The sequence below is a fragment of the Podarcis melisellensis genome (assembly GCF_964234715.1).
Source record: "Podarcis melisellensis genome assembly, chromosome: 13".
NCBI lineage: Eukaryota > Metazoa > Chordata > Lepidosauria > Squamata > Lacertidae > Podarcis > Podarcis melisellensis.
Genome location: NC_138545.1, coordinates 34,999,542 through 35,016,002, shown reverse-complemented (window position 1 = coordinate 35,016,002; position 16,461 = coordinate 34,999,542). Strand labels below are relative to the sequence as shown.

The following is a 16,461-nucleotide window of genomic DNA, read 5'->3' as shown; positions in this document are numbered from 1 at the left end:
TTATTTTGATTGCAAAGTAAACTTGGAGGGGGCTGCAGAATTTAGAAAGCATTTTTTTTTTTGGGAGGGGGTAGGTGGGTTGTCAGTTTTGTACAACGAGGGGGAGGAATGTGAAATCGTAAGCTGTTTGGAGAGCCGCAGAATCAGGCAGGGAAAAGGAGAGCAACAGGCTGAGACCTGTCCGAGCTGAAAATAAAAAACTGCCTCTTCCTCTGCTGGATTGCTGGAAGACACGTGAGACACAAATGGACACAGGTACACATATTTATTCACATCTGAACAGTACACAGTTACAGTTGTCCACGCAGCCACTACAACATCATCTAAAGTCACCTTTCGCCCCCTCCCCCGCCGTCCCCTTTGAGTCATCCACCCATGCAAACTGAAAAGCCAGGGGGAAAGGGGCTTTTTGGACAATCACCGTGAAACCTACTGACCAATCCAATTGCTTCTGTTACAGAAATGTTTATTATTGGTAAAGACTGTTTTAATAAACTGGCATTTGTATTACAAGCAAACCACGGGGGGACGGGGAAACAAGAGTATTAACAAAATAGAAACCCCACGCATCGCAACAAAGAAATGTAAAATATAGGCAGCGATTTTTATTTTTTTTAAGGTACTAACTTTGGCTATTTCCTTTTTCTTTTATAATACTTTTCTCCCTCTCTCTTGCTTTCATTCTAGCTGTGAAATTCTGAACCAGATTTAGAAATATGCCGACCAAGTTTTGTGGGGAAACGTAGCTTTCCAACGTTTATTTTCTCTTTCTTTCATGCAAAATACCTTTAGAAACTTAAGCATGGGTCTGATATAGAAGACTCTTCTCCATGTGAAATCAGCTTATTCAGCATCAGTGTCCATTTTGCAACCACGTTCTGTATAATCCGCCACTCCCCATCTTCCCCTGTCTCATAGTTGGTTCTCAGCTTAAGAATTTACCATCTGTTGACTTATTGGGTGGGGGAGCGAAACACACACATTTGGCTTTCTTCTCCAAAGGCACACATGTTCTCATGAATTTAAGATTGAGCAGGGCCTGCATATTCATCAGAAGAGGCCATGGACCCACCTAGTCCAGCCTCATGTTCTCACAGTGGCCAAGCAAATGCCCGTGGAAAGCCTGCAGGTATGAAAACAGCACTCTCCTCTCCTTTCCAGCAATATACAGAATTCCTGGTGTACTGCCTCTGATACTGGAGACATCACATGGCTGGGCGAGTAGCCATCAATAGCCTTAACCAGCAGGCATTGGTCTAATCCTCTTTTAAAGCCATCCAAATTGGTGGCCATCACTGCCTCTTGTGATTTCTATCGACAACAACCAAAAGGATGCTCAGTATCTTTCTGCCACGTTCAGCTGAGCAGTCATCCCGAGCTGCTCGCACAAAGGTTTCACGGAACTTCTAAATGATGCCTGCTCTTCATGAGGCAATCGTTCCGATTTATTTGCCGAGAGGTTATGCTGCTCCCCATCCACCAGTCATTTACCCTACACGTTTTTATTTCATTTATTCCCATCGCTTTCCTAACAGCACAAGGTGTGTGTTTTTAAAGGTGGATTTGCTGTGCCACGTTACCATAGCACTTATCTGCTCATCTAGCTTAGCTATGCAAAACTAAAGTTCCAGTATGAGATGGAATCCCTTGCTTAAAATAGCGATGGTCTGGAGGCAGCTTTGATAACCGTGAGATTCCTCTTTCCGTTCTGCAACTCTGTGATCTTCCAGAGGTAGTAAACTGGGGTGTTGCAGCTGGACCTGTTCCATGCTCATTTATTAATTAGAGATGATATCCGTGGCCTCTGTCCTATCAGATAAGAACACTGCCTGATTCTGCTACAAGCACAGCCTACGGTGGAGTGTACTGTTCTTCCGGCCAGGGTGGGATGGGTCCCAGAAGGAAAACAGGACTTCCTAGAATCTCTCAGCTAATGCAGCAGCTTCTGTTAAGTTCTGGCAAGTCCTTGAAACCTTTCCAGGCTCCTGTGCATAGTCCACTAACTCACTGGCAATATGGCAATGTCAGGGATTCTGTGAATGTGCAGGGAGGGGTTAATGTGGCCCAGAAACATCCTCCAGGCCTCTATGCCCATCTGCAGAGGTCTTCGGTGTGCTACACAATCACTGATTTCATCAGGCATGTGGAGTTTTGCACATGCACATGGAGGTCATTCCACCGGTCTGGAATTCCATGATTGCATTCTAGAATGTGGACCAGAACGGACAGAACCATAGACTCACAGGGCAGTAGAGTTGGAAAATACCCCCCAAGGGTTATCTCATCCAACCCCCTGCAATGCAAAAATCTCAGCTTACAGCATCCATGACAGATGGCCATCCAGCCTCTGCTTAAAAACCTCCAAGGAAGAAGAGTCCACTACCTTTCAAGGGACAAAATATTTCCAATGAAGCTTTCTGGAATTGGCTGCCCATGGTTCCGCCATCTCTATTTTAAAGAGTTTGACATCAAAGCTGTTAGTTTAGTTTGAATATATGGCACTATGCTCTCGCCAACAGTGGTCAAACATTCTCTATTGTTCTGTTCATAGACAGTAGCTACTACAGAGCTATGCATACACTCTGGCTAGGAGTTACCACCACCAGTTTTGTCCCACCAGTGTTAGAACTACGATCAAAGTAGGTGGGGGGGGGGGGAATGAAATTGAAATTATTATTTTTTTATTATTTTTTGCATGCAGAAATAGACCCACCAAAATGGGGGAGGGGGTAATTCTACACATGATTGTCCGCAATGATCCAAATTTCACCAGTGCTTTTATCTTGCCTCTCTTCTCTAAGCATGAAGATAGGATGGTGCCCCCACAAAAAAATAAAAAAATAAGGGGCATGCTTGGCTGCAGTGTGCCTCAAGGGGGACAGAATGGCTCAACAGTCATGGATGGTCAAGAAGAGTCAGATCGTTTTGCATTATCTTCTTGCTTCTCTTGGGTAGCCCCTGAAATATAGGGCGCATTTCTCCAACAGAAGGAGAAGAAACGGTGTGAGGGGGAGGATCATGGTGGTTGATGGTTGAAGGACCACCCTAGAGACCTTCTGACCAAGGTTAAGATCGGGGTGGGCTATAGCTCAGTGGTAGAGCCTTGTGTGTAGAACACCCCAATTCCTAATGTCTCTATCCATTAAAAAAAATCTGGTAAGCCTCTATCTGAACCATTGGGGGGCTGCAACCTGCCAGAGTGGACAATACTGAGATGGATAGGCCAATGGGTTGTCTAAGGATATAGCAGTTTCATGCTTTTCTTGTGTAGTCCATTCTGTTGGGAATTCCATTCCTCCGTGCTGCAGATGTGTGATTGTTGTTGTCACGCGTCTGCGTTTACATTCCACAGTGTTGGATGTCATGGGACGGGAAGTTCAGATACGCTGTTTCCGTGATATTGCTTTTGCTCTTCTCTTCTCTTGCCGATGAAGAAAGTAAGAGGAGCCATGTTTTCCTTTGTCCTGTAAATAATAAACGTAGTGCTTCGTATCTACGCCTCAAGCCTCACTTTCACTGTCTGCTGATATCTGCTGATACTGTGTGCAGGTGTTTACAGATACCTGTTGCACCAGTGGCTCGGGAGGAAGATTAATCACCCGAGTGGCACTTCGAAGGGAGTAACACACCATCCGTGGTGTTGATTTCCCAATACATTCTACCACTCAGGACTTGCATACTGGTTCGCCACATCTTCTGGATTTTTGTCCACCTCTTACTTAGAGATTCTGGCCGTCTGATGCCAACAGCTTGTAAAGGAAGTGGTAGTCCCAGTTGTCTGACAAGAGAGAGGTTTAAAAAAAATAACAATTAATAATAAACCCTAGATAGAACTGCCACTCAGTTTTGCCTAGAGCAAATTTTCAAGGCAAATTGAGATGTTCCAGTTTAGGCAAAACACTGGAGAAATTATTGACGGAAGCAAAATGTGTTTTAACCAGAAAAGCAACCTTTCTCGGAGGGCTGCCATATACTCCTCATCACACCCAAGTGTGGGGCTGGAAAATTCTCTTGCATTCCATCCCAGCTTTCTTATGTATTGGTTTCCATCTCTTCCTAAAGCCCTTATATGTACTTCTGTGGGTGGGTGAAGAGGATCCCTTTTCTGCATAATTCCAGTCCAGAGAGACAACAGGAGCAGTGCGATGACCTCCTTTGGCAGGCTCCACAGTGGTTCAAAATGCTGCAAACTTTCAAACATCACAAGTTCTCCACCAGGTCTACACATATCTTGTAATATATATCAAGGGAGAAGCGATGATCCCAGTTCACTTTAGTTGGCCCAATGACTTCAGGTGGATCCTCTTAACTTATGGAGACCATCCCCGTCCCCCCCCAACCCTTTATGTTACTTTTCAGGACCCTCTAATATTTATGAAAATGGGTGGGGATAGGGGAACACCGGCAAACCATAGAGGTTTAACACCCGACCCAAATCTAGCTTTGAGTCTTTAGCATAGAACCAACAGTCCTCCTCTCTCCACCTTATGTCTTAAGGCCACCCAGGGGGACTTTTGCTCACCCCTTTTTTAATGCAACAGAGGTAATGGCTTTAATAACCCACAGTGATTGGTTCACTAGTCTGAGGAAGAATGCAGAGCATCGCTTTTAATTATGTCTCACGAACACAACATCTGGGATAACATCGGAGGCCAGGTTTATAGGATCACAGTGATTAATACAATTCCCACTCATTAACAACAATGTTTGCACTGTTAGTTTGTTTGCCTTGGCCAGCTCTGCTCTCTCAAGTATGGCTTATAACCCCTTTTTAAACTAGCGCTGTCCCATTTGGGGACTGGCTAGCTTTGATCAAACCCAGCAAGGGAGCTACAGGGCGAGGTTCAACACAGATTCACTGAGCTACGAGGAATGCATCTTGAGCAAGGAAAAGAGAGATCAGGGACCAAAGACATTCTTGATGTTGCCATCAATGCATGGATGGAAACATGGATGGGGGTCTCCTCCTAAGCCTCCGTCCATATACTTTGAGGTTTGATCTTCACAGTGTCAGTTTTGACAAGCCAGAAATCACATCCTTCCTCCCCTCCCAGAGACGCTCCCTGAAGATAAAGTCTCCATCGTGTCCTCTTAACATCCTCATGCTCCAGATCCATATATTCATCCTCTGTCAGCCTCCTTCAAGTCCGTCGGCCACACAATACATTCAAGCCAGGCTGCCTTTTGTATTTCTTGGCTTAGGGGAGCACAGTGCCTAAAAAGGAAGAGTCAGTGGCTGAAGATTGACAAGTACAAGTGAGGAAAGAAGCTCCACAGAGACAAGGATGGAGAGGCACATAAGATGGCCGTTCAGAGGCACCTGGAAGAGTGAGACCAAACTAGCAGCATCGACTGGGTGCAAGTTCTGCAGGACCAGCAAAATGCTGTCAATCCATTTTTTTCTCGAAACACACACACACAAGCAATAACATTTGTTCCAGTTACCTTCCTCTGTTTCTTTCTCCTTTGTTTAGCATCTTACTGTCTGCTACAGGTAAGAGGTATTGGGTGAAAATACTGGGGAGGAGGAAGAAAACAACCCACAACCGACGCAGTGCATTACAGGGTTGCTCTGGTGCTCCCCAGAAACGATGGTGGCCATGGGGAGACTAAGCTCCATTATTTTTCCTTCATGTGTCTTCACCCCGAGAGGCATCGGTGAGGGAAAAAGCAGGGTGGGGAATCACAGAGGGGCTGGCCCGTAGGACCTCTGCCCCGCCTCCCCTGCTTCAGACTGGCGAACTGGCAGTGGACTCGCTGTAGAGGCTTTCCACAATGTCCCCCCGTTGGATTTTGCGCAAGGCGGTATAAAGGGCGTCCATCGTGGCGCTGTCTTTGCTGGACCAGTCGGAGAGGAGGGCGCGGACGGGGTACTCCTCCTGAGTGAAGGAGTCTATGTGGTCCTCCTTGTAGCCCAGCTCCCCAGCCAAGTGGCGCCAAGTCTCCTCGGTAGAACCGTTCAGCAGCTTCTCAACCTCCTCCCGTTTGTTGACAGGAAGGTTGGTGTAAAGGTTCCCGTCTCCTTTAAGGCCTGGAGTGGGGGGAAGAGGGGTGGGGAGCACAAAAAGGGTTACACAGGTACAAAGTCAACATCCAGCCCACCTCAGAAGCCAAGAAGGCCTGGATCTGTCCATGGGATAGCAGGCCTGCATCTGACCATCAGTGCCCCACTAGGAACTGAGGAAGGTGCCTTAACCCGAGTCAGGCCATTGTCCCGCCCAGCTCAGAGTTGTCTACACCAAGGGCAGAGAACCTTTTCAAGCCAAAAGACCAGATATTTATCTCCCCAACCCATTGCAGGCCAAAGCTGCCTGGTGGTTAGAGTCAGTCACTTGTCAATCACCTGATGTCAGAGTATCATCAGGTTTTGCTTCTCCAATCAGAGATGGATTTTGGTAATATGGCACCCTGGGCAAGGACTTTGAGTAGGTATTATTATTATTATTACTACTACTATTATTATTAACTTTAGAAGATATCTGAAGGCAGCCCTGTATAGGGAAGCCTTTTTAATGTCTAATATTTTATTGTGTTTTTATATATGTTGGAAGCTGCCCATAGTGGCTGGGGCAACCCAGTCAGATATTATTGTTATTATTATTATTATTATTATCTGGTGCTGCTCTGACTGTCAGGACTTCAAAGCAAACTGCAGGGTTTTCCAAACAGCCCTTTGTAAGCATCTTCACATGGGGATGTTTACAAATGGCTTTTCAACACTCCCCCCACCCACCCCCCACACTTCTCCTTTAAACTTCCACGGAGGGTTGAAGCAGAAACACAGAGGGGAACCTTGAGCAGGGGGTCTCTAGTGCCCAACAGCTGATGGGGGTGAGATGTCTATGTTCCCACCCCCCTCATTTCTCTTTAAGCTTCCTCGGAGTTTTGAAGGAGAAACATGGAGGGAGTTTGAAGGCTTTCTGCATTTTGAAGCGCAGGCTTTCTCTCTCTCTCTCTCTCTCTCTCTCTCTCTCTCTCTCTCTCTCTGTTTCTCTGGCCACAGCGGCAGTAATGGTGTAGGAAGGCCCTAAGCCAAGCTGCTCTCTGAAGTGCGGTCCCCCCCCATCTGTAAACTTTGAGAGGGGGCTGTTTCAGAGACCAGTTTAGCAAACTGCTTTGACAGCCTCCCATTTGAGCAAACAAAATGCCAACAGAGGAGAAGAAGAAGAAGAGTTTGGATTTGATATCCCACTTTATCACTACCCTGAGGAGTCTCAAAGCGGCTAACATTCTCCTTTCCCTTCCTCCCCCACAACAAACACTCTGTGAAGTGAGTGGGGCTGAGAGACTTCAGAGAAATGTGACTGGCCCAAGGTCACCCAGTAGCTGCATGTGGAGGAGCGGAGACATGAACCCGGTTCACCAGATTACGAGTCTACCGCTCTTAACCACTAGACCACACTGGCTCTCAACAGAGAGGTGGTGGCACCAGAAAAGAGTCTGTTGGGGTATGAAATGTGGGAGTAAGGAGTAGAATGGAGAGTGGGCCATACTTAATGGTGGGAGAATTACAATGGAAGGCAACGTATGTCGAGTACAAGTGCCCCAGTCAAAGTGAAAATCAGTCTTAACCGGGGGGGGGGGATATTTCTCTTCCAAATATAGATAGAAAGATGGTGGATGGAGGGATGGATGGAGGCAAGCATCTATTTTTAAAATAAATCTGCTACGCTCACTAATTTTCAACAATAATCATAATCAGATTTACTCATATACTAAAGAACACTAAGCTGCAATGTGTTCAGCACCATACATGGATTGTATTGAATTATTGTATTAATTTGTATGCAACACAATCTATTTATAACGAAGTGGCCGTGCGAGAGGCAAGTATACAGGATTAGTTCTGTTCCATACTATTTTTTTAACAACAACAACAAAAAAATGTTCTAGTGGACCTAACGAATTTGGTAAAGAAATCATTGTACGGTTTTGTTTCAACTCTTCTTGATATTTGAATAAAAGTCTCTGCCTCCTGCCAGCATCATTCCAGTGATGATACATATTTGCCTAATGGTAGACAGGTCCTGCTGTCCATCCCTGAATTACTCCATCGATCTGGAGTGAAAGGTGATCTCCATTTCCCAAGGAAGAAGTGAGAAAGATACATCCCTTTTGCTTATTTGTTTTCATAGAATTGGTGAGTCAGAAGGGACCCCGAGTGTCTTCTGGTCCAACCCCTGCAATTTAAAGCTTTGCAAACGAAAAAGGCATTTAAAACCACCAGTTCTAAATAAAGAACATTGAGGGGTGGGGGAATAGATTTAGGGGGCCTATCATTTCAGTTCTGTAACCCAAAATACCTTGGTTTTAAAAAACAACCCTACATTGAATATTTTGGGGCTCTGTGCAATACACACAGAGAGAGATGGATGGATGGATAGATAGATAGATGAATAGATGCATATTTGCTTGGGGAATACAGTGGTACCTTGGTTCTCGAACTTATCTGTTCCGGGATTCCGTTCAACTCCCAGAACCGTTCAAAAACCAAGGCCCGGCTTCTGATTGGCTGCAGGAGCTTCCTGCACTCAAGCGGAAGCCGTAGAAGCCACGAAAGCTGTGTCGGACATTCAGCTTCCGAAAAACGTTTGCAAATTGGAACACTTCCTTCCGGATTCACGGAGTTCGGGAGTCGATTTGTTTGGGAGCCAAGCCATTCGAGTTCCAAGGTGCCACTGTATTTGTTATGCATTTTGCTTTCTGCATCGGAAGTCTGATTGCTCAAACAGCCCTGTGCTACAATGCTCCTTTTCAGTTTGGAAATCAAGATGGAATTCCCCATCATTTGAATGGGCCACTACTGAGTCTGTGGGGCGATGGAAAAAGAGGACTGACCTTCTCCCCTTACTTTTTCTCCCATTGTGTTTTGCTTGGTTCACCAGCTTCTGCCAGTTGCAACTAGAGAAGCTCAGTCCAAGGGTGCCAAGTTGAATAAAATATGGGGGGGGCAGGTAATTGATCACCAGACCTGGTGCACACACCCCATTTGAATGGCAATGCCCCCTTAAATATCTTATTGGGGGGCCAAAGGGAGTTGGCTCCTACAATTCAGAAGTCGGAAGAGCATGAAGCTCTTAATCTCAGGATCGTGAGTTTGAGCCCCACGTTGGGCGAAAGGTTCCCTCATTGCAGGGGGTTAGACTGGATGATCTTCATGGTCCCTTCCAATTCTACAGTTCTGAGATTTGCAGGTGACAGCCTGAACACGTTTGGCAGCTGCTGCCCCCTTGTCCCTGAAGCTGGCTGGTGTCCCCTAGGCCTTCCTCCCTGTTCACCCAGCAGGCCATCCCCCTTGCCTTGCATGGACGCTGTCTGTGTTTGCGGCTGTTGGTCGTGGAGGCTTTGGCTGTCGACCGAGATGCCGCTATCGCTGTGGAGCTTCTCCCCTTCCGGCGAAGGTGTCTGGTTGACGGGGCGGTTGTTGGCGCCTTGCTTGTTCTGCTTGCAGCTGTTCCACCTAGAGGTGAAAAAGCAGGGAACAGCTGAGCCTCAGATGCTCACGCCTCCTTTCCCAGATCAAGGTACACCACAAACTTGGCCCGGTTGCCAACACAGTAGATTGCTCCCTGCGGATCACAATGCTTTGGGTGTGGTGAGCCCAATCTTCTCGGGGCTTGCTCAGGCAAACCTCACGGCAGGGACTGTTTCTCCAGTCCAGGCATGAGGTTGCATTCGTCTGCACTGGCTCCTTGATTCTCAGCAACCAAAGTTTTCGTGGAAGTCCACAAAGGCTCATATGGAAGGAACAGAGCCTACATTTATCTCCCTAAGACACTTCCTGTGCTGAACCAGAAGACCATGAAGCCGCCCTCTGGATCGGGTGGGGGGACACACCTTTGGCCCTCCACTTGTCACTGAACTACAACTGCCACCATCGCTGGTCATTGGCCATGCATGCTGGGGGGATAGAGTTCAGCAACATCTGCAGGGCCAAAGGTCTCCTACACCTGCTAGGGGTGAACCTTCTAAGGATGGGGTTCAGCTATCAAGTAGCCCAGCAGGCTGGTTGCAACCCCACCCCAGCCATTCGGCAGCTAGACTGGTGACTGGGAATGGCCACCAAGACCATATAACACTGGTCCTGAAAGACCTACATTGGCTCCCAGTACGTTTCCAAGCACAATTCAAAGTGTTGGTGCTGACCTTTAAAGCCCTAAACAGCCTTGGCCTAGTATACCTGAAGGAGCATCTCCACCCTCATCGCTCAGCCCAGACACTGAGGTCGAACTCCGAGGGCCTTCTGGTGGTTCCCTCTTAGCGAGAAGTGAGGTTACAGGGAACCAAGCAGAGGGCCTTCTCAGTAGTGGTGCCCACCCTGTGGAATGCCCTCCCATCAGTTTTCAAGGAAATAAACAACTATCTGACTTTCCAAAGACATCTGAAGGCAGCCCTGTTTAGGGAAGTTCTTAATGTTTGATCATGTTTTTAATATTTTGTTGGGAGCCGCCCAGAGTGGGCAGCCAGATGGGCAGGGTATAAATAATAAATTATTATTATCATTATTCCAGGGCTGCCTACAAATCTGAACTTTAGTGCTGATGTAGCTCATCACTAGCCAGCTCTAGATTTTGGTGGGCTTAAAGGATGGGGGGAGAAAGTGTGTGTTTAAACCTGACTCTACCTAACGTGCATTTCCTGAAACAGCAAGCAAATGGAAGTGAAGCCCATAAATACGCTGGTGGATACTATATACACAGGCAACGGCCGGTTTGCGCAGAGGTTACGTTCCTGACCCCGTGTGCATCTCAGAGCAGCGCGCATAAGCCAATCTAGTCCAACGTCCTGTTCTCACAGCAGCCCAACAGTTGCCTGTGGGAAACCAGCGAAGCAAGACCTGAGTGCCACAGTTCTTTCCCACACATAATCCCAAACAACCGGCATTAAGAGGCACCCCTCCTCTGATACTGGACATAATAAAGCCGTCATGGCTGGCGTTATCCCCCAGGCGTGTAGCTAACTCCCTCCCGAAGCTGTCCGACTCGGTTGCGTTCCCTAGATCTTGCGGTAGTGAATTCCGTTATCTTAACTATGCACTTACTACGGAATAGCCAAGCCTTGTTTACTCACTTTTTAACAAGGTATCTCAACGGCATTTTCAACAAAACATCCTGCTCCAATGTTTCCCTGTTTAGCATTTCTTCCGCTCCCCAACCCTTGGAGCATAGAAAAGCCAAGCTTTTGTTTTTTGTTTTTTTTAACACACACAATGGAACAGCTGTGCAGTATCCCCAGATGTAGGTGATACGTTGTGCAGCGGTTCAGTGCATAGATTGGCTGGTTATGGCCTGTATAGATTACTCAAGACATTTTCTTCTCTATGGTCGGTCTCTCCTGTCTACCATTCAGCTCTATTGCTTTAACCCTTGCCTTTTCAAATCTCATTGCGGACCCTCCAAGTGTACCCATTTGCCAGGGACAGTTCCGGATTTACGGAAGCCATCCTGGTTTCTGATTTGATCCCAGAATGTCCCACGTTTCCTTAGGACATCTTTATTTTTGTCAGAGAAAGGTTGGAGGGTATGGTAGGATGTCCTTATTTTATCAGAGAAATGTTGGAAGCTATGGAGTTATGCGACCCCCAAGCCAAGGAGATAAGTCACTATATAACCTCTAGAACACCTCTGAAGGCAGCCCTGTATAGGGAAGTTGTTTAATGTTTAATGTTTAATGCTTAATTATGTTTTTATATATGTTGGAAGTTGCCCAGAGTGGCTGGGGCAACCCAGTCAGATGGGCAGGGTATAAATAATAACGTTGTTGTTGTTGAATAGGACGTCTCTGTTTTCATCAGAGAAATGTTGGCGGGTATGTCGTTGCCTTTGTATCAATTCGTCCCCAATTCCCCAAATTGCAGTATGTTTGGGGGAATAATCATGATCAAGAGTGTAATGAGGGTAGAGTTAATAATTAACAGTTTCCCTCCACACCATGGTTCAAATGAAAATCATCCCCCTTCCCACCAACACACCCAACATTTAGAGCTGAGGAAAGGGGGGATTGCCAGCCAAACCGTAAATTGTTATTTGGATTCCAGAAGCAGAGTTGCCAGTGGAGACCATCCCATTAGGGCAAGTGGGGCACAGCCTGCCCTCGTCCAGCTCCCAACTGCCTGTCTCCTTACTTACAACTAGACTAAAGGGGATAGAAATACAGGAGCATAAGGTGTTGAGGCTATCAACTTCAGCATTGTCTACATTGACTGGCAGTGGCTTTTCGGGATTTTCAAATGGGAAGCACTCCCAATCCTACCTGGAGATACCTGAGACCTTTTACAGGCAAAGTAGATCCTCCGCCATTGAGCTACAGCCCTTCCCCAGATGTGGATGGTACTGGATCTCTGACTCTTCCTCCTTAGTCTCAGTGTAGAACTCAGCAGAAGTATGCCAGTTACTTCCTCTGGCTCCCCCTACTGTTGGCCTCCCTTCCTGCCGCCCAACCAATCCCTACAGGCAACAGCCTACAGCAAGCGCTGCTATTCCACCTGCGGCATAAAGCAGATTGGCAACGATTGCCAAAATTTCCATGTCTGGAGGCACCTCCTTGCACATTCCGATGAGGAATCATGAACCAGCCTTCAAGGGCTGGTTTCTGGGAACCCAACAACACAGAAGAAGACTCCCAGATCTAGGCAATAGCAGCTGTCTGGAAAAGACATAGGCTTGACAATAATGGTATGTTGGCAGGTTCAGAGACTGTTTCCCTGCCATATGGGGCAAATGGAGGAGGGTGCCAAAACCTACACCAACCCACACAAGCAGCTTGAAGAGGAAGGAGAAAATGGGTGTGTATTCTGCTGATGAGCATCAAGGATGCTCAAAGACCACCTTGCTTGCCCCCAAAGGGATCAAGGCATTGCGAAAACTCCAAGCAGATGCTCATCAAAATGCCTTGCCTCTGCTGCTGCTGCCTCCGCCTCCTCCCTGCCCTAAGTTACCCCCATCCCCACCACAAAACCTACTTTGGGGCATGGAAAATCCAGAGGTGACTTAGTATGTGATGGAGCACCTTTCCCTGCAGAGGACAGGAGTGGGACTGATGGTGCCCAGTGGGAAAGTGACACTCTCTGCACTAAGGATGGGGGAGAAGTGGGATCCAGTTCGCATTTAAAGGCGAACTTACCTAATTCACACTTTCTGAAACAATCTGGAAACTGAAATACAGCTATCCGTCAAAATCCGCTCTTTTCTGAATTTCATAGCGCAGTTCTCCAGCCAAGAAACATGTACAAAAATGCACGTGCTAGTGTACACTGCACATATAAATGCATACATTCCAAGAATAAAATACAAAAATGCATTGTGTTAGTCAAAAACTCATTTAAAATGTGTACATTGGGGGGAAATTCGTACAGAAATGCTGGTGAATTTTCACAGGATTATTTTCACTAAAATCTGCAAATTTCTACGGTAAAATGGAGAACTGAATTTAACACTGGGAAAAATGAGAAATGGAATGGATTGAAATTGACAGATTTGACCATCCCTACTCTGCACACATTTCTGGCTGGGAAAATGGGAATCGTACACAGAGCCTCATCTTCTTATTGGGTTGCGATTGCATCCCAGTTTCGAACAGCTCTGCCAAGACCAGAGAGCAAACAAAGTTGCCTTGACCCTTCCCTTGGCCCAAGGTAAATTTCACAAAAGGAGGATGGTCATGGGGCAGAGGAAGGGTGAAGCAACAATGATGGGAGCAGCTTGTAAGAATAGGGTGGGCTTAGGGTGTGAGTAAGATTGGCCTTTGTGAGTGACCCTAATGAACGTTGCTGATGTCCTTCTTCTGCACAATAATCCTCTCATTTCTGAACCTTGGGAGCATGCTTACCTCTTGAAAGCAATGTACGCCACCAGCCCCACCACCACGGCTGCCAAAATGGAGCAGTACACAGGAATGAGGTTGTCCGCTGTGCCGCTTCGGACCACAGGCTGGGAGCTACCCATGACTGTGGTTGCTGTACCAGCCACGGTGCTACCAGAAACATCCATGGTATCTGGGCCATCTGTGACCTGAAAGGGGCCTTCAGGACTCCCAGGTGGAAAATCTGCAAGGAAGCAAAATAGCAAATGAGTCACTAGTGTGGGAAATGGGAGGCTGCATTTCAGAATCACAGCTTTCAAAATGTGTGTCACTGGAAGGGACTCCTTTTTCCATAGCATAATATACTATATAAATTTGCTCTATGAGCCCTTGCACAAGGCAATGCCCCCTTTTAACTATATGCCACTGAAGAAGGCTTTGGAAGTCAAAGCACACCAGGCACACTTTCTGAAATGTATCTGTTATAAGCAGATTTCTCCTCAAATCATACACGGTTTTGTTCAGATTCCTCAGCAAAGTGTTGTCAGGGTTTCTTTTCTCTCTGGACTCCATCTGTGTTATTTAAGTGCCTTTGCTAACAGAGAGGGGAGATTGTGAGTGGGATCAAGGAAAGAGTTATCTTGCTGGCTGCTACTGGCATAAGTGGTTCTGTTGGCACATTCTACTGAAAGTATACAAACATGAACTCATAGTCTTGACTTTTAGCTTCTTTGACCTCTATGGTGTTCTACCTCCCCTCAGAAAACTTCAGGAATTGTAGCTTTCAGAGTGTGTCAAAAATTCTGCTTTAGTGACCTGAATTATTTCACACAGTTCATATTTCCAATGGAGTCCTTCCATGTTTGGAGTTATACCAACCAAGTAAATGAGGAACTGGTTCAACCAGGTCAAAAGAAAGGTGCAAAGAGCCATTGTGGTGTGATGGTCAGAAACTTAAACTACGCCCTGGGAGACCAAGGTTCAAATCCCCATTTGGCTGTGAAGTTCCATGGATGATGTTGGGCCAGTCACTCTCTCTCAGCTTAGCCTACCTTACAGGATTGTTGCAATGGTGAAATGCGAAGGGGAACCATGGAAGGCTCATTAGAAGAAAGGTGGTATATAAATACAGTGGTACCTCGGGTTACGGATGCTTCAGGTTACAAACGCTTCAGGTTACAGACTCTGCTAACCCAGAAATAGTACCTCAGGTTAAGAACTTTGCTTCAGGATGAGAACAGAAATCGCGTGGCAGCGGGAGGCCCCATTAGCTAAAGTGGTACCTCAGGTTAAGAACAGTTTTGGGTTAAGAACAGACCTCCAGAAGGAATTAAGTTCTTAACCCGAGGTACCACTGTACCTCAAGGACCACCCCTGCCCATATAAACCATCCTGGACTCTGCATTCATCATCTGAGTTCCTTCCTTGTGTGCCACCTGCATGTGAGGTCCGGAGGGTGGCAACACAAGAACAGGGCCTTTTCTGTAGTGGCTCCCCATTTGTGGAATGCTCTCCCCAGGGAAGTTCACCTGGCACCTTCATTATATATTTTTAAGCTCCAGGCAAAAACATTCCTCTTCAACCAGGCTTTTGGCTGATTCATATTCTACAGCCTTTTAAATGTGTCTGTGGGAATTGGGGGGGGGGTTGCTGTTTTGTTTTACTTATTTACTTCTTTTTATCCTGTATTTTATTTTGTGAACTGCCCTGAGATCTTATGATCTAGGACGGGATATAAATCTAATCTGAATAAATAAACAAAATGTCACAAACAAACATCAAAGGTACCGTGTTGAGGAGCTGTGGTTGCACCCGTGGTGTTGGACTCCGGTGTTGGTGCAGCTGTGGTAAACCGTGGGTTAATCGCTGCCAATAAAACAGAGAATAACTTATCAGGGGAGTAAAGAAAACTTCAAGAAGGTGTGACCATCATCAAAAGTCTCATTTTTTGTTTTTGTTTTTTTCATTTGCTTAAGCTCACTGATTCCAACAAGAGAAGGCCTGTGGGGAGGTTGGGGGGTAGCCAGGCCCAGTGGCGTAGCGTGGGTTGTCAGCACCCGGGGCAAGGCAAGTAATTTGCACCCCCTAACCCATGGATTTGCGCCCCCTAACCCTAACCCCCAGATGTTGCACCCGGTGCGGCCGGCCCCCCCACGCTACGCCACTGGCCAGGCCTGTGGAGCCATTTCACAGGAGAGACAGAAGTAGTGACTGGGCCACTGAAGGGTTTAGTCTGGGTGCAGGATTGAAACCACTGCCCTGCCACAAAGATTACTTTGCGGCCTTCAACAAGTCACTGTCTCCCAGGACCAAACTGACACTCGTGCCAGGAGATCAGGGGTCTGAGCTGCTGATGTTTCATTTTTTAAAGCTGAAATGAAGTCACGGGGAACTGTCAATTTGGGACATTTCAAATGTAAAGTTTGGATTTGTATTTCGAACGGGTTTTCATCTTCAACATTTACTGTATTTTTCGCTCTATAAGACGCACCAGACCACAAGACACACCTAGTTTTTGGAGGAAGAAAACAAGAAAAAAAATATTCTGAATCTCAGAAGCCAGAACAGCAAGAGGGATCGCTGTGCAGTGAAAGCAGCAATCCCTCTTGCTGTTCTGGCTTCTGGGATAGCTGTGCAGCCTGCATTCACTCCATAAGACGC

General features: G+C 46.6%; 1 protein-coding gene across 1 annotated transcript in view; it reads right to left on the bottom strand.

The window, feature by feature from the left end:
* Nucleotides 1-248: 248 nt before the first annotated feature.
* NGFR (nerve growth factor receptor) overlaps nt 249-16,461 on the bottom strand; it is a 62,780-nt gene continuing 46,567 nt past the window's right edge. The window contains exons 4-7 of the mRNA XM_081884544.1: nt 15,589-15,666; nt 13,828-14,044; nt 9,300-9,460; nt 249-6,031 (exon numbers count right to left, since the gene is read on the bottom strand). Of these exons, the coding sequence (XP_081740670.1) occupies nt 5,730-6,031; nt 9,300-9,460; nt 13,828-14,044; nt 15,589-15,666 (758 nt within the window). The 3' untranslated portion in view covers nt 249-5,729. The remainder of the gene's footprint in view (nt 6,032-9,299; nt 9,461-13,827; nt 14,045-15,588; nt 15,667-16,461) is intronic.